At 48.9% G+C, this 24,551-nt stretch overlaps 14 protein-coding genes across 14 annotated transcripts; 7 read left to right on the forward strand and 7 right to left on the reverse strand. All coding sequences in view use genetic code 12, as the record gives it.

Annotated features, from left to right (window-relative positions):
* Positions 1–156: 156 nt before the first annotated feature.
* On the reverse strand, positions 157–1,914 carry DIURU_001038 (uncharacterized protein; the record flags this gene model as incomplete). The annotated part of the gene is made up of 1 exon (XM_034153538.1): positions 157–1,914. The coding sequence occupies one exon, from the start codon at positions 1,912–1,914 to the stop codon at positions 157–159; it is 1,758 nt and encodes a 585-aa protein (XP_034014170.1).
* A 145-nt stretch (positions 1,915–2,059) lies between these two features.
* Positions 2,060–2,668, reverse strand: YSA1 (ADP-ribose diphosphatase; the record flags this gene model as incomplete). The annotated part of the gene is made up of 1 exon (XM_034153539.1): positions 2,060–2,668. The coding sequence occupies one exon, from the start codon at positions 2,666–2,668 to the stop codon at positions 2,060–2,062; it is 609 nt and encodes a 202-aa protein (XP_034014171.1).
* A 95-nt stretch (positions 2,669–2,763) lies between these two features.
* On the forward strand, positions 2,764–3,045 carry DIURU_001040 (uncharacterized protein; the record flags this gene model as incomplete). The annotated part of the gene is made up of 1 exon (XM_034153541.1): positions 2,764–3,045. The coding sequence occupies one exon, from the start codon at positions 2,764–2,766 to the stop codon at positions 3,043–3,045; it is 282 nt and encodes a 93-aa protein (XP_034014172.1).
* A 353-nt stretch (positions 3,046–3,398) lies between these two features.
* Positions 3,399–4,019, forward strand: FESUR1 (Fesur1p; the record flags this gene model as incomplete). Its single annotated transcript, XM_034153542.1, has 1 exon — positions 3,399–4,019. One exon carries the CDS (start codon positions 3,399–3,401, stop codon positions 4,017–4,019), a length of 621 nt encoding a protein of 206 aa, XP_034014173.1.
* Positions 4,020–5,178: 1,159 nt separating this feature from the next.
* On the forward strand, positions 5,179–5,589 carry HHT1 (Hht1p; the record flags this gene model as incomplete). Its single annotated transcript, XM_034153543.1, has 1 exon — positions 5,179–5,589. The coding sequence occupies one exon, from the start codon at positions 5,179–5,181 to the stop codon at positions 5,587–5,589; it is 411 nt and encodes a 136-aa protein (XP_034014174.1).
* Positions 5,590–5,824: 235 nt separating this feature from the next.
* On the reverse strand, positions 5,825–7,435 carry DIURU_001043 (uncharacterized protein; the record flags this gene model as incomplete). Its single annotated transcript, XM_034153544.1, has 1 exon — positions 5,825–7,435. One exon carries the CDS (start codon positions 7,433–7,435, stop codon positions 5,825–5,827), a length of 1,611 nt encoding a protein of 536 aa, XP_034014175.1.
* Positions 7,436–8,017: 582 nt separating this feature from the next.
* On the forward strand, positions 8,018–11,596 carry DIURU_001044 (uncharacterized protein; the record flags this gene model as incomplete). The annotated part of the gene is made up of 1 exon (XM_034153545.1): positions 8,018–11,596. The coding sequence occupies one exon, from the start codon at positions 8,018–8,020 to the stop codon at positions 11,594–11,596; it is 3,579 nt and encodes a 1,192-aa protein (XP_034014176.1).
* Positions 11,597–12,182: 586 nt separating this feature from the next.
* On the forward strand, positions 12,183–12,515 carry DIURU_001045 (cornichon family protein; the record flags this gene model as incomplete). The annotated part of the gene is made up of 1 exon (XM_034153546.1): positions 12,183–12,515. One exon carries the CDS (start codon positions 12,183–12,185, stop codon positions 12,513–12,515), a length of 333 nt encoding a protein of 110 aa, XP_034014177.1.
* An 18-nt stretch (positions 12,516–12,533) lies between these two features.
* DIURU_001046 (uncharacterized protein) lies at positions 12,534–13,523 on the reverse strand (the record flags this gene model as incomplete). Its single annotated transcript, XM_034153547.1, has 1 exon — positions 12,534–13,523. One exon carries the CDS (start codon positions 13,521–13,523, stop codon positions 12,534–12,536), a length of 990 nt encoding a protein of 329 aa, XP_034014178.1.
* Positions 13,524–13,816: 293 nt separating this feature from the next.
* On the reverse strand, positions 13,817–14,824 carry FUS1 (Fus1p; the record flags this gene model as incomplete). Its single annotated transcript, XM_034153548.1, has 1 exon — positions 13,817–14,824. The coding sequence occupies one exon, from the start codon at positions 14,822–14,824 to the stop codon at positions 13,817–13,819; it is 1,008 nt and encodes a 335-aa protein (XP_034014179.1).
* Positions 14,825–15,309: 485 nt separating this feature from the next.
* On the reverse strand, positions 15,310–16,110 carry DPP2 (phosphatidate phosphatase; the record flags this gene model as incomplete). The annotated part of the gene is made up of 1 exon (XM_034153549.1): positions 15,310–16,110. One exon carries the CDS (start codon positions 16,108–16,110, stop codon positions 15,310–15,312), a length of 801 nt encoding a protein of 266 aa, XP_034014180.1.
* Positions 16,111–16,834: 724 nt separating this feature from the next.
* DIURU_001049 (uncharacterized protein) lies at positions 16,835–17,644 on the forward strand (the record flags this gene model as incomplete). Its single annotated transcript, XM_034153550.1, has 1 exon — positions 16,835–17,644. The coding sequence occupies one exon, from the start codon at positions 16,835–16,837 to the stop codon at positions 17,642–17,644; it is 810 nt and encodes a 269-aa protein (XP_034014181.1).
* Positions 17,645–19,813: 2,169 nt separating this feature from the next.
* DIURU_001050 (uncharacterized protein) lies at positions 19,814–20,647 on the forward strand (the record flags this gene model as incomplete). Its single annotated transcript, XM_034153552.1, has 1 exon — positions 19,814–20,647. The coding sequence occupies one exon, from the start codon at positions 19,814–19,816 to the stop codon at positions 20,645–20,647; it is 834 nt and encodes a 277-aa protein (XP_034014182.1).
* A 2,863-nt stretch (positions 20,648–23,510) lies between these two features.
* Positions 23,511–24,395, reverse strand: MRF1 (Mrf1p; the record flags this gene model as incomplete). Its single annotated transcript, XM_034153553.1, has 1 exon — positions 23,511–24,395. One exon carries the CDS (start codon positions 24,393–24,395, stop codon positions 23,511–23,513), a length of 885 nt encoding a protein of 294 aa, XP_034014183.1.
* Between the last annotated feature and the right edge of the window lie 156 nt (positions 24,396–24,551).

Raw genomic sequence — 24,551 nt, forward strand, 5'->3', positions numbered from 1 at the left:
AAACCTGGATTGTATTGAATATTATTGGTTAAAGCCAGATTAGCATGTTAACGTAGTCAAAAGCCTAGCAATGATGTGGATACACCAATCATTGAGCCTGCTGTTAAGTATTAATTTAAGAAGTACGGCAATATTTACTATAAGAATGTGTGTCACTTAGTATGAACCACTTTGAAAGCTACCAGGCAATTGCTCTTCATGAAATTCATGAACCTCCTCCAAATTGGGAGAAGTATGGTCACGACACAACACTGTTAAGTTCAGCAATTGATACGCTTTGTGGTAATTTACACCCAAGGCAAGGACGTCACGAACGATCACGACTAAAACCAACCCAATGAAATTCAGCAACATCATTATCTTGTCTTCCGGGATGTGCGTCAAACGCAGGGCGATATATTTAAAAATTATCCCACCGACTTTCAGAGATACCAACGGCCACAACACTGTCCCAATCCATTTCAAGGCAACCAGACTGGGACCAACCTTCCGGGAATAATCGTAACGGATAGTAGCCCGCAACAGATAAAATGCACTCATAAACTTGAGCCTAAATAATTGGGCATAGAATCCCTCATTGGCCAACTTTGTGGTGATGGAAATCTTTCTCTTGAGGTAGTTAATCCATGTCGATAACCCTGGGGCTTTGTTAGGCATAGCTTTTTTCACCTGCTTTTGAAGTATATAGTAACGCAGAGCGAGACCACCCAAAGCATTGTTGATGTCTTCCAACTTGTCAGCATCATCTTGTGACATGGAATTGGCAATATCACGAGGTCGAACTTGAAGGGTCAAATCAAAGTACTTGTGATTGAAAGTTACCCGGTAGATCATGTCATAGATCCAACGAACAGGAATCAACATCGAAATCATATTTGTCGTTTTCCAAAGGTTGATGCCCTTGAAAAGGGTGGTGCCTTTATGCGGATTCTTGAACATATCAATGACATTGCGATATATTCCGAACGCCAATTCGTGGTTGCCCAATGACGACAAGTAGGCACTGATCATGAACTCGGTGAAAAATGCATTCCAGGGGAAGGGATTGTCAAACGAATTCCCAAATAAAACTGTTGAAATGGAGCTCAGTCGCATACGATAGAGTACGATAGGTAAAATTGGCACTCGCAGAAATTTCAAGGGGTCCACGAGACCTTTCACAAGAGCCTGCTCCAAGTTATCAATACCGTGAGTGTCATTACGTCCAAGCAACAACTGACTCAAGTTTTGATAATTCGACAGCCGGGTTCCCCGTGTGAGAAGCTGAACAATCAAATTACCTGGCACCATTGATTCCATAATCTTAAGTCCACAGGTGGTAAGGCCGACGTAGCCCATAGTCACAACCCCGGTGACCGCCAGAGTAAAGCCAAGGAATAAGCCCCCGTATTGCACAAATTTGGTGGCAAACCCCCTCACATTGGTCAACAATGAAAGGAAAGGCAGCCGCTTGAGAGAGAACACAATCTCGCTCTTGCATTGAGGACACGATGTCATTAAAAACACGTGCGACGATACGCGACGGTTCGGGGTTACTTCAAGATCCTGCTCGTCGTCTCCCGAATATCCCATGTCCATATCGATGTCGCTGTTCATGCGAGCCCATTCCATTACCCACATGGTGAGGGAGGATGTGTTCAAAGCCAGGGTATCAGAGGCCAGGGGAGCCACCCCAATGTTCAAGTCTTCATGCGTTTCCGTTGTCGGTGCCAGAGAAGCATCCGACGACTCCAGTCGCACATCGACCACCTTGATCTTATCAGTGGGGAGCGAATTGAACCATTCCAAAAGGCACTTGCGGTGGGTCACAATCAGACATTGGGCGCAGGGAGTGATGAGGTCCTGGGCATCCTTCATCGTCCCAAAGGCGGGAATGTCGGTGTCGCCTCCCAAGCACAAACAACAAGTTGCCATTGCTGCTGAGAGTGGCGGAAGCCGATTTTTGTGGGGTGCGAATCGCTGCCAGTGTCATGTGCACGGTGTAGGTGGAGGTGGAGGCGTCCGCGACCGACATGGAAATTCGAACAGCATACTATAACTACTTCTTCTGTGACTATGTTCATAACGTAGGCCCCATTTCTAAGCCGAGGGCAAAGTGGTAAAGTTTGGCATCGACAGCGCAACCTTCAGCAATCAACTTGTCCAATTCATGACGGAAGTTGTTCACCAGCACCGTGAACACGTCAATATATTCGCCATCATCCAATTTTTGTTGAGGGTTTTGGTTTTCGGGTTTGGTGAGATCAACTTCAACTTGCGCCATAACCATGGTGGCGTTAGCAAGTCCCGGGTCAGCAAACATCATGGGAGTGACCCGGATACACTTGCCACGATAGCCAGTTTCTTCGTAAAGTTCCCGTTCAGCAGTAACTTCCACCTTTTCATTGGGATCGACGAGCCCCGCGGGCATTTCGATCATCACTTTGTTAGCGGGAGGCCGGAACTGCTTGACAAGAACTACTCTTGCAGGACCATCACCTTTGAGTAACAGAAACACCAGCACGGCATCGACTCCCAGTTCGGGCTGGGTGGTTCTCACCGCCATTTCCCAGACTCGAGGGTTGCCGGCAGCATCAATGTAGTCTATTTTGCGAGTTTGAATCCACTTGCCCTGGCTCAATGGCTCAACATTGGTAACCTTAGCGTTAAAAGGGTTTGGTCTCAGCATTATATGGCGTACTCCGATGATAAGATGGTTCTGATGTAGTCCCCGACGTACAAGCATACGGGTGCGCGCACCTTTGTCGTCGATAAGGTTCCCAGATGACGTCGCAGCTTGACCAGGTCAAAAGCCAGATTCAAGACCAGCTAGTCAGCCTGGGCAACTACGACGATATCAGTCGGCAACTCAAGGTCCAGCTTTACGAGTCTGGATGGTTTGACCAGGTGCAAAAACTTGCAGTGCTGGAGTTGGGCGGGGGAAACGAAAACTTTGATCATTTATACCAGGCGATCAAGCCGCTGGCGGAAGAGTTGGTCCCGCAGCATGTGAGGGATGAGATCACTGAGAAGATCCGTCGCTACGTCGAAGAAATTGTGCAGTGAGAATATTTGATAAATCCGGATCATCTTCGACCCCAACACAGATATATATCTGACGTCATCAGGAAGCAAACGCGATCGAAATAAGTCCTGAAAAACTTTACAAGATGTATTTGCAAGAAATAAACGCGCATTCGCAAGTTAAGCCGACCTATCAATTGATGGGCATCACCGTAATTAAAAACTTTATTTCGGTAAGTTTTATTGATTGTTATGGTTGTAGACTTCTAACGATGTGTGCGCGCTCTCTATGTTCTTAGTAGTGAAAGGTGTGCATACAAGTTAGCCAATCAATCCAATTGCAAAGAAAAAATCTCAGCTTACTCAGGCGCACTAGCGGAGAAATCCATACAACCATGTTGGCGAGAAGACTCATGAACGTGGGTCGGGTGGCACCCTTCACTCGGGCCGTGGGCCTCCAATCTGCACGGTTCGTGTCCACCAGCGAACTTACTCCCAAGGTCTTAGATACCGACATGGAGTTGTTGTCGCAAAAGACCGCGTCGTCTCCCGTGGACTACGCCCTTACTTCGCTTGACGCCATTGCCAACTGGGCAAGAAAGTCCTCGTTCTGGCCCGTTACCTTCGGTTTGGCCTGTTGTGCTGTGGAAATGATGCACGTTTCCACCCCCAGATACGATCAAGATAGATTGGGGATCATTTTCAGAGCTTCTCCTCGTCAATCGGATATCATGATTGTCGCCGGTACCGTTACCAACAAGATGGCTCCTGCTTTGAGACAGGTGTACGATCAAATGCCGGACCCTAGATGGGTTATTTCCATGGGCTCGTGCGCTAACGGTGGTGGTTACTACCACTACTCATACTCGGTGGTTAGAGGCTGTGACAGAATCATTCCTGTCGATATCTACGTGCCTGGTTGCCCTCCCACTGCCGAAGCATTGATGTACGGGGTGTTCCAATTGCAAAAGAAGATGATGAAGACCAGAATCACTAGAATGTGGTGGAGAAACTAAGCCAATTGGCCGGGGTAATAGACGAGCATATTTTCATACAATAAACAGAAACGTTAATGTTTTGAGTACAGCGATTATCTAGTTTAATCACGAAATGAGGGTCAAGATTTATGCTCGCGTATAATCTATAGAATAGGGCATCTTATCGTGAAAGCTCTTTATTGTAGCGACGCAGACGAGTAAAGGCTCTTATTTGTTTCGGGATACCAACTCCTGTAGTGTTAGACAATAACGTTTGTCTTCTTTGTTTACTTCATATCACGATGGAAGACTTAGATTTCATCCCTTCGTCAAAAGAAATCATCCAGGATTCTTATAGCTGTACTGGTATTCCCTCAGCCGTGATGAATACTTGCAACTCCAAAATTATTGGAATCTGAGAGATGACATTCGATTGTCAACTGGTAAACATTGATGAGGACGTTAATTAGCTTACACTGGTTTATGATTCGAGGTGAATTCTTGCTTACACACCATATCCCCTTATGCTTGCCAAAACCAACTATTGAGGAGATTACAAATTGTAAAGTTTTCGCTTCTCGTGGAGCATTGTTACTTTCTTTCGCTTAAAGCATTTGCTTGTCGCCACCGCAGCTGGACGAAGCAAATACAAATTTTTGAAACCGCCCTACTATTATAAGGGTAGCTTTGCAATATAGTCGTGGTAGTAATCACAGCGAAGTGAATCAAGATGTTCCTGAGAAACCCGATTGTTCGTTCGGTCCTCGCCGTTTACACGTAAGACTAACGCATGATGAAGTTTTCAGCGAGATGATGCAAGTTGGCTGATAACAAGTTACTAACGATCTTGATAACCATATCTGTAGTAAACTAAAGGGCACAATAATTTGTTACTCTTAAAATTTTGAAAGTTGAACTCAAATTACACCATGTGCTAGTGCAAAACACACTGCGGCTGTATGTGTGGGGTGCTTCGAGCGTTTTCCAGATTCTTTGCCGCACGTTGACTTGCAGGTCGTGCCTCGACCAACCTACAGTTTTTGTCGGGATACACTAAACCGCCCGCCTTTAACAAGTCGCAATCTCTCATCGTTGATATCGACATCCTGCATGGTGTTTCTTCAGGGTGGCGAACACGCCCCCCCCCCCGTGGTCACACATAAAATTTTAATTTCTCGCAGAACAACACTAACCAAACATGGCTAGAACTAAGCAAACCGCGAGAAAGTCCACTGGTGGTAAGGCGCCCAGAAAGCAACTCGCCTCTAAGGCTGCCAGAAAGTCCGCCCCCGTGTCCGGTGGTGTCAAGAAGCCCCACAGATACAAGCCCGGTACCGTCGCTTTGAGAGAAATCAGAAGATTCCAAAAGTCGACTGAACTTTTGATCAGAAAGTTGCCTTTCCAAAGATTGGTCAGAGAAATCGCCCAAGACTTCAAGTCTGACTTGAGATTCCAATCTTCCGCTATTGGCGCCTTGCAAGAAGCTGTTGAAGCTTACTTGGTGTCGTTGTTCGAAGACACCAACTTGTGCGCCATCCACGCCAAGAGAGTGACCATCCAAAAGAAGGACATCCAGTTGGCGAGAAGATTGAGAGGTGAGAGAAACTAGGTTTAAGTACGCCTTTTTTGTAATGAAGTTAACGTTTTGATCTAGGATGGAATATATGTTTTATTGGGAAATTTTGTAGAATCGCCGAGTATGGCGCACGTAACGTCTATGATTGGGCGAGCAAGAAAAAAGCAATCATAACAGCCCATTATCATAACAAGACGGAAGTCACATTTTCGTGGAAATTTTATATATCTAATCTTTCTAGTTACTTGATATCATGTGCTATCATGGGCTATTTGCGATCTCGCTTGTCTTTCCGTGAATGCATGGGCAGCATGTACAATTGGGGTTGGGGACCCATGTTGCGAATATCGTCGTGCAAATGCATCGAGCCCATTTGATGGACAAGCGACAGCTCATCAAGCCCAAAGTCCTTCTCTCTAAACAAGCCGTAGCTTCCCATGGGATCGTGCATGTAGTGGGGTTGGCTGTGTAAGCCCGCCATCGGTGGAGCTATGGGACCCATGTGATGAGGGTAGCCACCAGCAGCGGCAGCGGCGGCAGCGGCAATAGCAGTGGCTGGGTCCATACCCATGGACAAAGCGGCAGCGGCTTGAATCTGAGCGGCTTGAGCCACTTGATGTTGTTGGTGTTGGAACTTTTTATTCAGAAGTGATACCCGACCCCACAGAAGACGAACTCGGTTGCCACCAATGATAAAACCTTGCATGCGCAGAATAGCTTCCTCAGCCTCTTCACGGGCCATGTATTTGATGAACCCACAATTTTTCCCGGGTGGAATTTTCACTTGTTCAATGGTACCATAGGGTTGAAATAATGCGTACAATGTAGCCTCGGTGACCTCCAGAGATAAGCCGCCCACAAACACGGTGGTGTTGTTGGGATCGACGTATGGCTGTCCGGGAGAGCTTAGTTGTTTTGGCTCCGACCATTGAGGAGGTGGAGCGGAATAATTGTACGAGTTGTACATCATATCGCGAGTAGAGTAGTGTGAGCGGCTTTGACGATGCGGTGCCTGAGAAGTTGGAGGCTGAGGAGGACCTTGCGGAGGGTATTGAGGTGGTTTGATTTGATTCCTGGGTGTTGCCAACGCCACTCGTAAGGGGCGACCTCCAAACCACACTCCGTTCATCTCAAGGAGAGCACGTTGACGCTCCAGCTCATCAGTAAACCGGACAAACCCGAAACAACGACTCTTACCCAGAACTGGATCAGTCATCACCCTTACTGTCTTGATTGAATGAGGAAAGCTCTTTTGGAAGAGTGCCAACAAATGGGCCTCCGTAGTCAGAGCACTGAGATCCCCTACAAACAATGAATACTCTGGTGATTGAATAATTGGCGCCAGCAACGTCGCTCCCAGAGCCCAATTCAACCGGTAGTATTTCTTCTGGTTATCAGGGTTATTCGGAAACAGCTGTTGGGACGGCATTGCCATATCAGGAAGCAACTGACCATTGAGAGTGAGCGCTTGTTGGGCGTCTTCGAAAGATTCAAACTCCACGAAACAATAACCCAGATGACCTTGGAACGTACCGTCGGTTTTTAGAGGGATCCGGGGCTTGATCACTTTGACACATACACGTTTGCCCAATACATGCCACCACAAGTCAATGATTCCATTTTCATCCAACCACGGGTCCAAGTCACCCATCCAAAGCGTTCGAGGCGCGTCGCCATGATGCCCAGGCTCCTTCTCGGTGGCGAGCGACGATTGCTGAGTCAGTACTGGAGGGTTGGGCACGGCATATCCTTGCAACATCTCTTGTTCTTGTTGGTGCTGCTGCAGAGCTGTGGAAGTGGTGGCAACTGGGGCAACATCGGCGGGCCCGCCGCCGGGAGCGCTCGACGTTGTCGAGCCACTGTCATCGGCATAGGACATGGCAAGGACAACGGAACTAAATGCAAAAAAAACCCAAGTGAAACAACAAAAACCCTAACTGCTCCAAATGCACAGGAACGCTTCCGCAATTGCACAACAACTTTGTCACACACGTCGTGGCAAACGATTTGAAGGGAAAAACTTGATGGAGGCCAGTGTGCGCATAGTGAGAATTCGAGTTTTAGGTAAGCGGTTCTTAGGAGCGAGATGGTGCTTAGTGATGTGATTTTAATTGCCAAAAAAGTCTGAACATCTCCTCTATCCATATGAAATAGCTGAATTCCTGAGAATGTCCACGATGATGGAGAAAGTTATCGCGAGAATTATGTCAGACTAAGATCTGTGACCTATCTTCCTGTGTGCGACCATTTTCGAGTAGTTTAGGGACGTGTTTCGTATGAAACAGATTCAAAAGTTACGTAACAACATCTTCTCGAAATAACCTAGACTCATAGTCTTGGCTTATACCTGTCGCACTCACGTGGTTGTCAATAGGGCTGTTGTTAATAGCAGGGCGTCGTCGCCAGCGCGCCCCTAGGTGTATGCGCGTCATTTCGTTCACGTAAACAAAGATAGCATTTTATGGACGGTGGCACCAGCAGCACTTCCACCGGTACTCAGGTGAAGAATTTCATTGAAAATACACCTCACGTTCTGGAGGGACGCCGACTGCAAACAAATTCGGAGTATCAACGAAGGTTGAAGTATCAAGCTAATGCCGACTTTGAAGGGAATGAACTGGTGATGGCGGGGAGCGTGCCTAACACCTTTCATCACAAAAAGGGGTCTCCTGCCAGAACCAAGGACCTGATAGGATCCGCTCTTATGGAAGAAACATCCCATGTCACCACTGATGAGCCGCCAATAACGACAAGCACCTTGAGAGGTAAACGTCTAAGTCTCCCAGATCACACTCAACAACCGCCGCCTCAATTTAATATCTCCGATAGTGTTGATCTTCCAGAAAATAGTAATGGCGGTGATAAAACTGCCGACTGGATGCCTGATGGGCTCGACGAAAAATGGGTTACTGATGATAATGTCGAAGGCGATGATGCTCGTGAGGAGACACCGCTAGATATACCTTCAGGTGAAACAATGATTAGAAATTCTGTCGAAGCCGAAATCCCTCAATGGAAGGTCGTCCAACAAGAGTTCCAAAACGGCCAGAAGGATAGATTCAACAAATTCTTTGAGGATGCCGAACCAGACGAGCTGAATCTGCTGACAATACTGGGTACCAACGATAACGGCAATTTTGGTGACCAAAACAACATTGGTCGTGGCCAGTATCAATTTCCGCCAGGGACCCAGCTGTCCCCATTGAAAGAGTCCCCAATTAAGTTATTCCAAGATGATTACAACACTTACACAAAGAACAGAATGGATGGTTGTATTCATAAATTCAAGACTAAGAAACTGGGCGAATCTCCTCAGGAATCCAACAAAGCTGCACCACAGGCCCCTGGCCCAATACCAGCGGCGCCGTTGGATAGTAAAGGTTCTGGTCCAACTCTCGAAAAGTCATCCAAGCAACCAGCAGACTATATGAAAGATGGTAACGATTTGTTGCGTCGGATACAAGGTCGAGGTTATCAAGGAAACCATAATGCTTACCCATCAATTTCCAATCTGATGACGACGGCAACACTGACTCCAAAACCAAAACGGATAACAGCTGACTTTGGGAATGATGGTGACATGCTGTGGACGTCGCTGGAATCATTTGATAACGACGATGATATTAATACCCTAAAGAAAAATAATCGTGACACGATGGCAACGATGGAAATGGTTAATGACATGAGTCATTCAAGACAAGATGATGAATACACTGATATAGAGCCGCTACCAGGGCGTCTTCAGGATGAGATAATTCACGAGGAACAAGAAGATGATGACCAATACACCAACGATTCTGCTGACTACGATCAGTACCTGGATAGTGAGATTTTTGAAGAAATACCAGCTTCAGCGCCAATAACCGCATCACAACCTTCAGCTTTCAAGACACCAGACACTGAGGATGTCGATACGAACGATCAGATTCTCAAGCGTCTTGAAATATTGGTGACCGCAATACAAGCAGCTAACTTTCCTGCCTTGACCGACACTATCGAAAAATTAGCTGTTCAAACCCAAAAAGCTGAAGCCAGCAATGGCACGGAAGTGTTGGACAATGCTGAGGTTCTGACAGAGTTTCCGCCAGCAACAAACTTTGAGGAGGTGAGCAGAATAATCCAGTTCAAGCGAAAACTGCAACTTAGCTTACGCCCTCAAAACAACCAAGGACGCGAACTAAATTTGAGCAAGGCTCATAAAGAGCGGAAAATCAAAAACATTCCCCCAGGTACGTATGCCACCAGTGTAGGTGGCATGCGTTTTGATTCATCGAGGCAACTGTGGATTGGAGCTCCTGAAGAGACAGTTTTGGATCAAATCGAAGATCTTCAGAGTGACAACGAAGTCGTTGCTCTGATGCAACCTCTGGCGATGCGAAAGCTGAGAAGACGTGCTGGAAATCTCGAAGTTCTGTTTGTTGGGGCACTCGATGAAGGTGACGTGCTGCGTGTTCTGAATGTACTGCGAGTTCTGAGCAGATTCAACCCTGAGGTAACTCGAATAAGCCAGATAGGGGACACCCTGTACGGACAAATGAGACAAGCGTTAACAAGCATACTTGGCGAAGTCTTTGCTGATCGTAACCTGTCTGGTGATTTGCAGCTGATTGAAGAAGTCGATTTGGCCTCGCATCGTTTGGAAAGTGTCAAAGAATTGAAAGGGTTTCTTCCAGGACTCAAGAAAATTAATCTCAGCAAAAATCGTTTGGTGTTTCTTGAGGGGGTGAATTCTGGCGTTAAAGAACTTGATGTTCTGGATAATATGTTGAATAACTTGACGACATTCGCCCACTTGACGAAGTTGTACCGACTCAATGCCGCCAGAAACCAAATTCTTGGTTTCAGTTGCCTCTCCACTTGTGATACGTTGCTGATTCTCAATATTTCTGGGAACAAAATCACTTCACTCAAGGGTGTAGAGCGTCTTGTGTGTTTAACTGAGCTCAATTGCCTGCATAACTCCCTTACGAATGAGGTTGACTGCTCCAAACTCAAATTACCTAACTTGATCAAATTGAATTTGCTGAACAACGAGATCACATTGGTTACTTCGATTAATGCCTTGCCGAAATTAGTGGTGCTCAATCTCAATGAAAACAAGCTCACCAAAATCACTTGTGAAACGCGGCATACCAATCTCAAGAAGTTGGAGCTTAAATTCAATCAAATGCGTATTCTCAACTTGAGGCCATATCCCCAGCTTCGCATTCTCCGCATTGATGGCAATGCACTTGGAGTCAGTGATTTTCATCGTCTTAACAACTTGGAAGAGCTTCTGGCCAAGTGTCAATCTAGTCCCAACATTGTCGACCTGGTTGTGAAAGGTGCTTGTGATGTTCGAATGCTCGATCTCTCCGGGAACCAGTTCTTCGATATTATCTATTTTTCACATAAGTCCTTTGAGAGGGGAGTGCAAGCCAATCTGTTTAAAAACTTGAATAAGCTTGTGCTTGTCGCCATGGATCTCTGCAAAATTCCGCCACTGTTCTCTAACATGTTCCCTAATGTGCGACTGCTCAACCTAAATTTTAATCGGTTGACCGATATCAGCGGGCTCAGTGAATTGCAGAATCTCAAAAAGCTTTATCTCGTGTCGAATGAAATTCGACGGGTCAAACTGGTGTGTAATGGATTAACGGGAGCCCGCAACAGCTTAAAGGTGCTTGATTTACGACTCAATCCATGCACAGTTGATATGTATCCTTATGTGTTTAGTCCCGAGGAATCAAAGGGCAACTCCAACTCCTCGACGACATACATTCGTCTTGATCGCCCTGATGACATTGACACCTTTGTGATTCACTACGATACTATCAACCGCAATGGCGAGCCAGAGTGGAACAAACGGGATGCCGAGTACATCAAGAGACTGGAAGCTAACTACACAAGGCGTAAAAAGTACGAGTTGTACATGTTGGAATTCTTCAAGCAGTTGCGGAAATTTGATGGTACCACGGTGAGTTCGACGCGACGGAAAGATTTAATGGAAGAGTATCAGCAGAATTCCATTGAAAGTTCAGGCTCTGCAACCATTAGCTAGAATTTATTTATGATACCCTAATTTTAGTAGATTTAATTTCTAGATTGAATTTAGAATAACAAACAGATATATAATTTCGTATTGTAGTTGCAGTCCACATCTCGCACTAATGCATGTTCAAAAGTCGTAGACCCAAATCTTCTTTCCGGTCGCATGGTCAGTTTCCGCACGCAGCAATTGTCATCAGGCATACTCCGATAAGACGGTGGCTCTACATGCCCTCAGCAACCTTTGCTGGGACACATCCCTTAGTAGTAATCTAACCAAGCAAATACCCTGAGAAGTACCGCCAATGATACCTCGATTTGTGTTGTCCTATCACCAAATTCTACCCCCCTTCCATCGCGGTGTGTCTCCTCACGGCCCCGCGCTGATCATCTGCTGCTCATATCGGTGAGGCGTTCGATTTATTTTCCCGCGAATTCGACGAAGAGATTTTTCCAGCTTTGATACGGGATGACTGGTGAGAGTTGGTAAGTACATGAGGTGGTATTAGGTTCCCTTCAGTCGCTAACGGTTTAGGTTGTTTATTTTTGCCGTCATTGTGAATGCGGTCAACTTGTTTGTCCAGGTGTTCTTCACCATTATGTACTCTGATCTTGAGTGTGATTACATTAACCCCATCGAACTCTGCAACAAGTTGAACCCGTACTTCTTGCCTGAAGCCGCTCTTCAAGGTTTCTTGGCTATTTTGTTCTTGGTCAATGGCTTTTGGTTCCCCTTCTTGCTCAATTTGCCCTTGTTGGCTTACAACGTCCGCAAGTTTATGAACAAAAACCATCTTTTGGATGCGACCGAGATCTTCCGTACATTGTCGAAGCATAAGAAGGAGTCATTCATGAAGTTGGGTTTCCACCTCATCATGTTTTTCTTCTATCTTTACCGTATGATCATGGCATTGGTCAAGGAAGATAGTTAGGCTGGGTTTTAATATATATTATATTTGTTTAAGGTGCTCGTTTACTTGTTGTAAAGTCCGCTTAAGCCCTCTCGTTGGATGGTAGACTTTTGTAGCATCCGCAACAGCTTGTTCCGCTCCAATGATGTGGTTAGGAGGAGTGTCATCCGCTTCCAAATTATTGAGAGCCTTCAAACCTTGGGCAATACCTTTGACTTGGTGGTAATCACGCTCAGCCGATTCAAATACCTTGGTTATGCTTGCAATATCTCGTTTAGTCGAATCCTGACTCGAACGAACCTCCGTAAGCTCTGCTCCAATATTCCGTTTTTGATTGTCGTAGGCGTAGGCTTGTTTATCAAGCAAATAATTGGTGATGTGAAGGTCGTTGAGCTCGCGGAGTCGTTTGATAAATGCTCGACGAAATTCATCATGCCAACGTTGGTCACCCCCGTCGGTAGGCGAATATTCCTGAACAAGATGTAGAAGAAGATCAATTTCCAGAGGTTGCATTGCATCGATGGTTCTCTGATTGCCACCATCAGGCCTCTCAATTGTGATTTTCTCAGGCACTACCAATGGGATAGCGGCATCATCACCTTCATTCCGTTGAGTATGAGGATTATACGTCTTGAATTGATCATAAAACAGTTGTCTTCGGGGACCTGCGGTCAGGACGGGCTTGGTGACATATGAGTCTGGTGTTGTTGACTTACTCAACAGTGTCCTCAGTCCTGCCCGGGGAATGCTTTGTGACTTTGTTGGCGTATTAAGCAGCGCCAGCGCTGCTACAGGCTCCTTTGGGTTTGACTGATCAAGTCTGGATTTCTTTGTAACCTTTTCTGAGCGACGAGACGTAAACACGGATGGTTGGTTATCATGAACATCCTGAGTGGGGGGACGACCGAGACGAGTCGTGTTTTTCTTACGGGACTGGAGGATGAAATTCCCTTTCAGAGAAGGTGGTCGAGACGATCCCTCGGCAGGTGGCAGTACATCACGCAGGCTGGCTTTGTCTTTAGAAACCATACCGCTGTTGATGATAGTGATGTTCGGACGCGTGCAGGACGCGACTTGAACGGTTTCAAGAAATACGACGAGGGAGTGAATCTTTTGATAGTTTCAAACTAACCGACGTTCAATATATCATTAGAATGTACATTTTTGATAGAGAGTTGAATTCGAGAGAAATGTTCGTGACTTCCACGAAGTTATTATACAAAAACCGACGCGAAATCCTTTGTTCAGAGATGATCTCGGACGGATTAATTTAAAGTTATGGTCACGATTTTGCTCAGGTGGTAGCACATGAGAATCGGCTATTAGATCTTGTGTATGCAAATAGTTGGGACAACACCGCGATCACGATCGTTCTTTCTGTCAGAAGCAGTCAGCTCGGCAGCATACTTTGTAATCGATACCTCCGACCAGCCATCAGGGAAGTCAGTGTGTACGGCGACTCGGTCACCAATGCGAAGGGTCAACTCGTCTCCTAGTCTTCGAGTGTAGTTGCGGATAACCACAAACTCATGAAGGTGAACGTCACGGTCCCACGCTTGAGAAGAGTCGCGTGGTTTGATGTAGTCTCTGATGATCGAAGATGGGTATCGTGTAGCCTCGCTGTCAAGGTTAGAGCTTTCAGATGTGTTGATATTGAGTTTCGGAGGTGGCGAAAACACATTTACATCTGGTTTCGCTGGGAGGTGGTTCAGTACTTGCGAAGTTGTTAAAGACGAAGTTTCGATTTGTGGATTTCTTGATGGAACCCCTCCAGAGGCTTGCATAAGAGCTCCATTCGTCGAGCCCGACTGAAGGTCACTAAAGTCTTGAATATGGACTAAGCGAGACAATCGATCTTTAACTCTCGTCAACGTCGTAATCTTAGCAGGGCTTTGCTTGATCACCACTGGTGAGGGTAAAGCAACAGTGTCGGTAAAGGGATCCCCCATGGGAAGCTTGAGCGACAGTTGTGTTTGGTTTTTCAGCGGAACGCCTCCATCGCAATATGAGGGAAGATATACCAGTTTAGGCGGATTGTCTTCGACTTTATCGCGCTGGAACCATGACTTGATAGTTTGCTGGAGCAGCCATTCTTCCCTGTATGCGTGGACGACGATTACAAGCAACAAAATCACAATCACTGCCACCGGTAGACCAATACAAAGACCAGTAATTAATGACGAGTTCGGCTCGCTTGTCCCAAAGTCAATGGGGATATCCACAGTCGACAACAGCAGTGTTTGGGCACTGCTACTGGTTACAGCACTGGTCACAGACATCAATGTTGTCGGAGACTCAAGAGTGACAGTGGTGGTTTGGGTAACGGTCATGGTGATATCGCCACCAGACGTTAGCGACAGTTGTGTGGTGAGTAATTGAAAGTTCATCGCATAGGCGAATTGAATTCCTTTCGTCACCTATTTATTTATAGTTTGTCTCCACCACATATGGTCCCACCTGGCACTCGAAACATGAGCATGCCACAAGGACTTTACCACTGTTTAAATTGATTCATTCAATAGTGGCCAAAGTGCAACAAGGAACCAAAAAGATATGGGACAGATAATTAGGGTCATTATTGGGGTTGCATTCCAAAGGTGAGCACAGCTGGCGGTGCTAATATTCTCAGTGTCTAGCTGACGATCATCGCGTCCTGGTATACGCGCTGTGGGCGGTGGACGTATCAAGATCGCGAGTGTGAAACTTAGCAGATTATGCGAACGAAATTCTGACAACAGCACAATTTGAAATCTATGAAGACGTGATATGGATAATGAGTTTATTCTCTAATTCTAGACAATTATAGAATCTAAGCTTACTCGGGTAAGATGGGACGAATGTCGTCGACCCGCTTGGGTTCATCGCACTCTTCATCGGCCAACGCGGGGTAGTAGCGGAAGTACATCAAGCCAGCAAAGATGAACCCCAACACCGAGCCAGAGATCACGTCACCAAAGTGGTGGCGGTAGTCCTGGGTTCTCAGTAAGGCGATGTAAGTGGCAATGGCAATGGGGATGAATGCGACGATGAACTTGTAAATGGGCTGGCGTTGGTTAGGTTGCATCAATTTAGCCTGGCCCAAGAGCCACAACGTCAAGAACCCAAGGCCGGCAAAGGCGATCGACGAGTGTCCCAGGGGAGTCAGCTTCATCCCCTCGACTAACACCGACTTGCCGTAAGGGGCAGTGCACACATCGACGGTGACCATGACGTTACGAGGTGTGCCCTTAGCGGCGCCGCAGCGGTCTAAGAAGTCGGGGCGGGGACGAGCGATCCAGCACTTGAGGGCGTCGGTGACGTTACCGTTGAGGGACAACGCCAAAAGAAGGCCCAACACTCCCACGCCCAATTGGTGGATAAACTTCAGGTTCCAGCCCTTAGCGCGGTATAAGCTGACCCCAGTGATGGACACAAGCGGCACAAGGAAGGCAATGGCTATACACTCGAACGCCAGCACCCGTTCGTGGTGGGTGAACGGGTGGGAGAGCGACATGTCGTTGAGGTAGAACTGGCGGGAGAACGGCGTTGCCCGTTCGCTGACCCCGAAGAAGAGGGCGATGAGTCCAGCGACACAGATCCAATCGACCCAGTAGTGTTTCAAAGGAGGGTACGCCATGGTATGGGGGAAAGGAGCACGAGAGTTTGGGGTTACGTGGGTGTAGCGGTATAGCTATATGGGCAGAGTGCGTGTCCTGCAGGTAGTCCGAGGGCCACTCACCACCAAGGTTGCTGTAACCCCACTGGCATCGACCCGCGTTTAGGGCCCTAATCGGGTCGAGGCCTGTCATCGATAACTGGTGGTGTTGTCGGGTGGTGCTGCGACCTGAGGGGTGGGGGCGTTGCCCAATCGCGGCAACCGACAATAGTCACTCATGTATGAAGTGCGGGGAGCAAGGGCCACGCGTTGGGCTAACGAAAGCCATTGCCCACGACGGCGTGGCTCAATTGCGCTGGGCGGAGCCCCTCGCTCGAGTCGTTTTCTCGGTTGTTCTCTGGAGACACCAGCCTCCGGCTGCGATGGCTCGCTCGATAAGGGTGACGCACGGTTGCAATTTCGGTTGCGAGCGCGGGGCGGCCGCTTAGCACAATAAACGGTAACGACGGCAAGATAGTGCTGGGGGGCGAGATCTCACCCTGGCCACAGCTCCGCCATTGATGTTGGTGTCAATGGCAGTGAACGTGGTTTATAGTTAATCACTTAGGCTCAATTCTGCCAGTTTGCGGTGGCGTCAATGGCCACAGTGCAAATCATTTGTGATCAGGAATATGCATGATCATAGCAACGTTACCTCGAGTATAAAACCCCTGCAGCCTCGCTGGGCTCGCCAGCATCCCCACTCATGGCGAACGATATTCTCAATCCTCTCCCGCTTAAGATCGCGACGGTGGCGTCGTTCTTGCTCCTGTTCTTTGGCGGGTTCAAGTACTTGTTGACCCCCAACCGCGACATCGGCAACGACCCGTTTGACGTCGACGAGACGCCGTTCTCGGCGCTGCCCTTCCTCTTGTTCTGGTTCTGGACGGTGTTGTACGTCGTCCAGGTCGCGTTCATCGTCCAGGCGTTTTTGCCGATGGCGGCGGGCTTCTTGCTGAGAATCCAGATTTTCGGCCTTGTGGGCTGGCACTTTGTCATCTTCAACGTGTTGCACTGGGGCTGGTTGGCGTTGTTTGCCCTGCGCCACTTTGTCCTTGCCTGGTTGGTGCTTCTCCTCAATTTCGTCAACATCTTGGTGTTGTACATTTCCCACAAAACGTTTGCCATCCGCCCGCTTGGCGCCTGGTTGCTCATCCACGTCCCCGTGACGGCGTTGCCGTTCTCGTGGTTGTTCTTCGCCATCTTCTGGAACGGGGCGGTGATGTTGCACGTCCACAAGTTCGTCGGCCGCGTCATCAGCAACGTGTTGATCTGGGACTTCTTGTTGGTCCCCGGGTTCTACCTCGCCATCTACAACGACTGGGCCATTGGCTTGTCGCTGTCGTACCTTATGTTTGCCCTTGGTGTCGGCCAAATCTTCACCAAGACGTTCGCCCTCCAGTGGATCTTTGCCTACATCATCTCGGCGTTGTTGTTCGTCGCCTCCGCCGTGGTGGCGTTCACCGGCTCTCCCGAAGTGATCGAGGAAGAATCGGCTCCGTTGTTGACTGCTTAGGTATATAACGATAATATGATGGCAGTCCCCCAAAGTGTACAACTTTATTCTGTAGTCTTTCTCGTTATTAATGAATTATAGTACAATACTAACTAGCGCAATCGGTTTCCCAATCCGGGATGGTCTAACTTTCTTAGGTTAGCCGATTACGTCCAGGGATCGACTTGGCATTGTGTAATGATAAAAGAAAGTCAGACATTACGTTGCTTTCGGGTGCTTTCGGGGTGATCCCTTAGTAAGGCACAGCCGTTCGGTAGGCTGGCTGCGACGCGCGTTCGGCGCGGATCGGACACCGCAACACTACCGAGGTGTACCGCAGTTAACATGACATTAAAAAGTAGTAATTGTAGTAGTGGTGAGTCTATTGTAGTGCCATTGCTGAATGTACTCTTGGTAAATTCCATTGATGTCGCCTGCTTATATCGGAATGTTCTCTTTCTTTTGTTCAGTTGACTTGACTACATCGCTAGGGGATTCCGTTTTCGACCATACGCCCAACAACTTGTTCCCCTCGGCAATTACCATTTTTGCCACTGGCACCTTTTGACTAAACCTAAACAGAAATTACTGCGGACACACCAAGGAAAGAAATAGTATGCTATCCCTGACAGGCACATTGGTAGTGGCAGCGTCGCGGTTGGTGTCGGGATTGTCCAGCATTCTCGGGAGGGGACTTGACCCTACCGTTTCAGCGTTAAGAAAAATGGAGCGACGCGTGGTCTACATCGGTCTCGCCTGAATATAATTGACCTCATCGGGTAACAAAACCCCACATTATGCACCTAGCGACGCGAGCGGTGGCGGAGAAATTTTAGAGTATGCCCGCACCGAAGAGGCGATTCTAGTGGATCGTATTCCCGTACGGCGCTAAGCATGCGGTTGCTAGATGACCCCGCGGGTAACGTATGTGCGGTAAACGACGGTAGAGGTATTGGTGCTTTAGGCCTTGGCGCCATTGTCCTTTGGGGCTACCCAAAAAGCAAGTTTTTACTTTTAAGGCCTATCCGAGTCATCCTGCGATGCTTCATGCACGTTCCCACAAGACATCGGAGTGCCACCTCCGATAAATACTGCCCCCCTTGCCAGTGGGGAGGGGGAGCAGGCGTGGCGGGGGTGAAACGGCCCCGGGACCGCCACCGTACGGTTTCATTTGGCTTCCGTCACCGTTCCACGGCTGACCAATTGAGGTAAATCCACCTTGAGTTCGTGGGGGAGGACGAAAGTGCCCCGTAAATAAGAAATGTGCCGTGGCAATAATGTGTGGGGTACGACCTCGCTCGCGAGTGTGACCCTAGAGTGCGGGTGGTATTGACGGAACGACGCGGAGGGGGTATCGGGTGTATGTATTGAGCTGCTGTAGACGCTAGGGGGAATTGTGGGCTTAGCCATAACGGTAGAAGTCGGAGACGCCGCCATTGTGTCCGCTGCGATCCACCCCGCACGCCCACCGGTAGTATTTGGCGTGGGCTGCGTCACGTCGCTTTGGGCGCCGCACGGGCGATTTTTCTGCGAATCTGCTGGGCGGTGACTTCAGGGTGGGCCAGTTGCGCGACGGCGGTGTAGGCGGTGAGGTGGCGGTGGTGGGCCACCAGGGCAAGCTGGTCCTGCCGCTGCAGGACGAAGATGCTCCCGTCGGTCAGGGCGTTGCCCACCCCCAAGTACTTGGAGCTGATCTCGCGCCAGTGCTGTTCCTGGCGCACCTTGTCCATGACTCGGCCTCCAAAGTTACGATCGACGATGCGCAAAAATTTTCGGAGGGCGGGCGAGAGGGGAAGTAGGGGTAGAGAGGGTGGGGTTGCGAATCTAGAGACTGCGTTTAACGAGGCGATGAGAATCTACAACCCAGCCGGAACCGGCGATCGCTGCCCCCCGCTGATAGGGCGTACCCAACGGTTTATCGCTAATCTATCGTACGAGCGCGCCGGGTATCGCTCCCAGGGGCTTATCATACACTATCTAGAGCTGATGGGCGGTGCGTAGATTAGATATACGTGACAACGGCGGCCCGCCACCCACATATTTTTTTCGTAATCGGCCCTGTGTGCACTCCAGCACCAGCTGCACCCCAGGTCTGCGATTGACCCCACTAATGTATAAAAGCACCGCCATCCCCCCGCCTGGCGAGCTACCCTCTCTCCAACTTGCCCATACCCCCCAACACATAAGAAAATGTCTAAGGTATCGGAGATCCGTGACGTGTTGCCGCCAACCCCCACCACCACTTCCGTCATCGACAGCGTCGATGTCGCCGACCTCTTCGCCGCCGCCGACAACACGCTGATGCAAATCTATAAGATGTACGCCCAGAAGCACTACGAGCCGACGTCGCTGCCGGCGCCGGCGGCGGTGCCCGAGTTTGCCTGGCGCAGCCAGCAACAACAACGGCGGCGGCTGCTGGCGAACCGGGTGGGGAAGCCCCTGGCGGCGCCGAAGCGGAAACTGCTCGAGCTGAGCGACGACTTCGACTACATCGCCCACATCCGCCGCATCTCCATGGACTACCCGGAGACGAGCCACCCCCACCCGCATACGACGACCCCACCGGCGAGCATCGACGACAATTTGTCGCGCGGCCAGCCGTCGCCGATATCGGAAGTGAGCCCGGTTACGGGAGCGCCGGCAGCACTGTCGGCAGCCCCCCGGCGCCTATTGCAGTGCACTAATTGTTTGACGCGGACGACGCCGCTTTGGCGCAAAGACGACCACGGCGAGCTCTTGTGCAATGCCTGTGGGTTATTCTATAAGCTCCACGGCGTGTTGCGCCCGATGAAGAGCCAAGAACCAGGCCAGCTGCTGGTGACGCCCGACTTGGCGCAAGTGTTGCCCACCGCGAAGCTGCTGCTACTGTTCAAGGCGCTGGCCCCGCTGGCCGCTTTCGACGCCCTCGGAACTATGGACACCAGCGTCAACCCCGCCGCGCTTGAGCTCCCGTTGGACGATGACATTTTCAACTTGCCGCCGCTCGAAGACCACTTCTGGATGGAAACGCTGTGGCTCCAATAAACCCCCCCTGTTTGTTTCGATTGCCAATTGGATGAAAGCTAAGAACCTATAGTTTTCATTACGATTTCCAGAGGCAATCCGAAATCAAACAAGATGGCTGACGTAACTTTCTCGCACTCGGGCTGGATGGAGGATGGACTCCATTACGATATTTCAGCTCGTCATATATTTACTCAACTTAATAGACAGACCCTGGTGGTGACGTTACTACTACACAGTTTAATTAATGGCCCAATTCGGCGTTTAGATCGCGGCTCTCTGATTTAGTTCGCCCCTTATCCCATTTTAACTTTGCTCCATCGCAACCATTATTTCTCTTTCAAAGGCGTTCGCTTCGGAGTACGGAGGTATCGTATTCGGCGATGAAGCCTGGTTATGGCAATCTCTATGGATTAATGTTGCGAAAACTCTTAATCAATAAAAGTTTATCGAAATTTAAGGTGTTGAAGATTTCTATGGTTGCGTAGTGGTGATGGCTGATCCTGGTCTCGCTTGTGCTTTCCGAAATTGAAAATATGAGGGAAGCTGGATTCGAACAGGCTGATTCAGTTAAAGTTCAATACGAATTAAAAAAAAAATAGAAGCTCCAGAACAATTCTATGTGAAACAAGCCTAGTCTCGCCAATCGTCCGCCTCGAGTATTAGGTGATTGAGCTAGTCTAATCACTGTGTTCGTGTGTAGGTTCGAATATTGTTACTTTTGCCAAATTCTCGCAAATAATAGAAGAACTTCCGCTTTCTTTTCTAATGTAAGAAAATTTCACAAATGCCACCGAACTGGACGTATGGTGAGTGAGAGGAGGTCAATTTCGGCACCATTCTCCGCTTGCTATGTTCTTAATTAAGCAACTGTCAAAGTGACGTGCGATGACGTCGAAGCACCGCATTAAGCCAGCGTAGAAGTAGTGAAGGGTTTCTTATAACGGCAAATAAATCAACAAGAGAGACTAGCTTTACAATGGCGTAGTCTATTCAATCAAACGGGATACTGGTCGAATGTTAGTGGTTAGGTCATTTGTGTCACAGTTGTCTCAGATTGCCTTTAAAGTCGTCAAAGCTATGGTTGTCAACGCGAATATGTGAAAAGGCGTTATTCAGCAGCCACTCAAAATTTGTTTCATTGCAATACACCATGTGGTCTTTTTCGGTGGTGGAAGCAATTGCTATGTCGACGTGGTGATGTCGTATCAATCTCGGCTAGGGTTTCTTTCGATGGCTATCAACAATAGCCCGCCGCCACAACTACCGACAATTTCATCTCCACGACGAGATTACTACTGAAACGAAGATACTGCTTTTATAGCATTTAGCCGGATGGGCTGCACCCCTCAAACATTCGTCTGTGGGAGTAATCTTTTCGGTCTAATTTCACTTGGTGCAGAATTCCGTGTCAGCTAATACATGTCGGGGAGCAGCGAACGTCGGCGTTTATGTAGGCGTCCCTGCGCCTTTTTTGAATTAACTTTCTCGAGGAAAAACGGACCTATATCAAGGCTTGGCATCGAGCATATTTAACGGATTAATCACGCCGGGTAAATGTCGTTGTCTTCTCTGGTGTCCCACAGCTAGGCCACCCAAAAACGGATGAAAATCAATATTGATTAGGCATAACTCCATTAACTCTAATTATTCATTATCACTACGCACGATTGGCTAAATGTAATAAGTGTTTGCCTTTCTCCCCATGAGCGCCTGGTGACGAACACCACAGCCGGGCTGTGTTGTAAACATCAATAGGAACGGCGCCCGCGTGGGGCCTCGGAAAACAACGCACGGGGAGGGGGTGGTTGCAGGGTCGTATAGCAATGGTTTTTTTTTTTTCTGTGTGAATTTCTGAGTGGAAAATTTCACAGGCGGTGCCACAAAGAGCAGCGTAAAGTGGGTGTAGCGTTTACGGTACAGCAAGGGTGGGGTGAAGCAGGTGTTCCGATACGGACCTGTCGAGTGCCCTGCCGCAATTAAGGTTTTGCATTGTCTGGCCATCGGCATGGAGTGTGCCATGTCAACGATGCTGTATAAGCTTATCGGAGGCTGTAGCGGCGGGGGAGGCTAAGCATCACTGCCAAGGCGTAACAACGACATTGTAGAGTAAGGTTTACTTGACAAATGCTTTAGCGATGGGGTCTAAGTGGTTCTTTTACGGGTGGCTCGGAAGGAGGTAGTAAAAGCACCAGGCTCCTACCAGCGAAAAATTGGACAGGGTAAACCGCCTGAGGGCCTCGGGAACCGCCCTAATAATAGCCACGCCCGATGACACAAATCTCCCTTCACCCCCCTCTCACCCCCCCACGCTGCATGCGCAATCGCAACCCCAACTGGGGCTGAATACAGTTGGTAACAATGTGCTTCGCGGAAGGGATCGGGATTTCGGAGGCTGCACCAGGTGGTGGTGGGAGGGGGTGGAAAGGCTGCGATATTTCCGGCGTCCGCTCCCGTAGTTTCGAGCCCTGGTAGCGCTTAATGGCTAATTGTCGCAGCATGGAAGCGACTATGTCATGTTGAAAGATAGGGGCTCGTGTGCGATAATATCCTAATTAGCACAACACAATTACACTACGAAAATTTCCACCATACTAACATCCAAATGAATAATTTAAATACCAGAACAATCAGACCAGTTCCAACTTTGCCAGATTTGCCATTTTCTCGACACAAATCATCGGGTGGCTGGTAGTTAGAGCATTGTCGATGACACATAGCTGGTGCCTGACGTCGGTGCAGGAACAACAAGCACGCTAATGGCGGCGATGACCCCCAGCTAGTCACCAACAATAACAGAGATAATACAATAGCATACAATTCAACATGTATTAACGAGAATGCAAGGTAAATTTCGTGGCTAATTCGTGTTTACTCGTCGTGGTTACTCGTTGTGGTTGTAGACGACGACGTGTTTACCAGAGGCTTGAATCGCCCTCACGTAGGTTTGCTTCAACGTCGACGGCGTCGCTTCAACGTAGGTGATGTCGTCACCGACGGAGAAGACGCCGTCGCGAAACAAGTCGACGCAGGTGTTGATTATATTGATTTTCCACTGGGGGTCAGCCAACAGCTGTTTAGTGAGCCAGAACCCAGTGGCCGTCAACGTTTTAGCGAACGCCAATCTACCTGGGTACGATACCGGCTGGCCCGAAACTACTCCGTAGGTGATCAAGATGCCTTTATCGGCCAACAAGTGCATCATCGCCTCGGTAGTCGGGCCCCCGACGGAGTCAAGGGCAAGCCGCACGTCGCCGTCGACTGTGACATCTCCATTGAGCAACTCCAGCTCGGTGACTACTTTAGTGGCGCCGTTAGCCTTCAATTGGTCGGCGACTTTGGGGTACAGACGATCGCGCACCACCAGAAGCACCTTGACTCCACTAGAACGCGCCAATTGCGCCACGTAGTGGGACACCTGGGAGTTGCCGGCATTCTGGACGATCCATTGGCCCGGGCGCCAGTCCTGGACGTGGTGGAAGAGCGCCACCGCCGTCGGCGGGTTAATCGTAAGCACTTCCGCCGCCTTGCGGCCGATGCGCTTGTCCACAGTGATAAAGGGAAGCACGCCCTCAGGCACTACGGTCGCGGCCACCAGGGTGCGCCAGGTGCCCATCCCAGGTAACGCCGGGATCACCCAGTCGCCGACCTGGTACTTGTCCAGCGTCAGCACTACCACTTCAAACAAGCCGTCGTTGCCCGGGACATTGGCGGTGGTCGACCCCAAGTCGACGACGTTGCCCAGGCGGTAGCCACCCACGATTTGCATCACGTCCAGCGGATTTACCAGCGTCGCAAGCGTGCGGGCAATAACCTGGTTCGCCTTGGTTGGCGGCGGGGTGTATTTAACTTCGGTTAATACCTGGTCGACGGGACCGTTGGTGTCGTAGCTAAGGGCGACGTCAGTCATGTTTTTATTGCAACC

This window comes from Diutina rugosa, assembly GCF_008704595.1.
Source record: "Diutina rugosa strain CBS 613 chromosome Unknown scaffold60_size67320, whole genome shotgun sequence".
In the NCBI taxonomy this organism is placed as follows: Eukaryota; Fungi; Ascomycota; class Pichiomycetes; order Serinales; family Debaryomycetaceae; genus Diutina; species Diutina rugosa.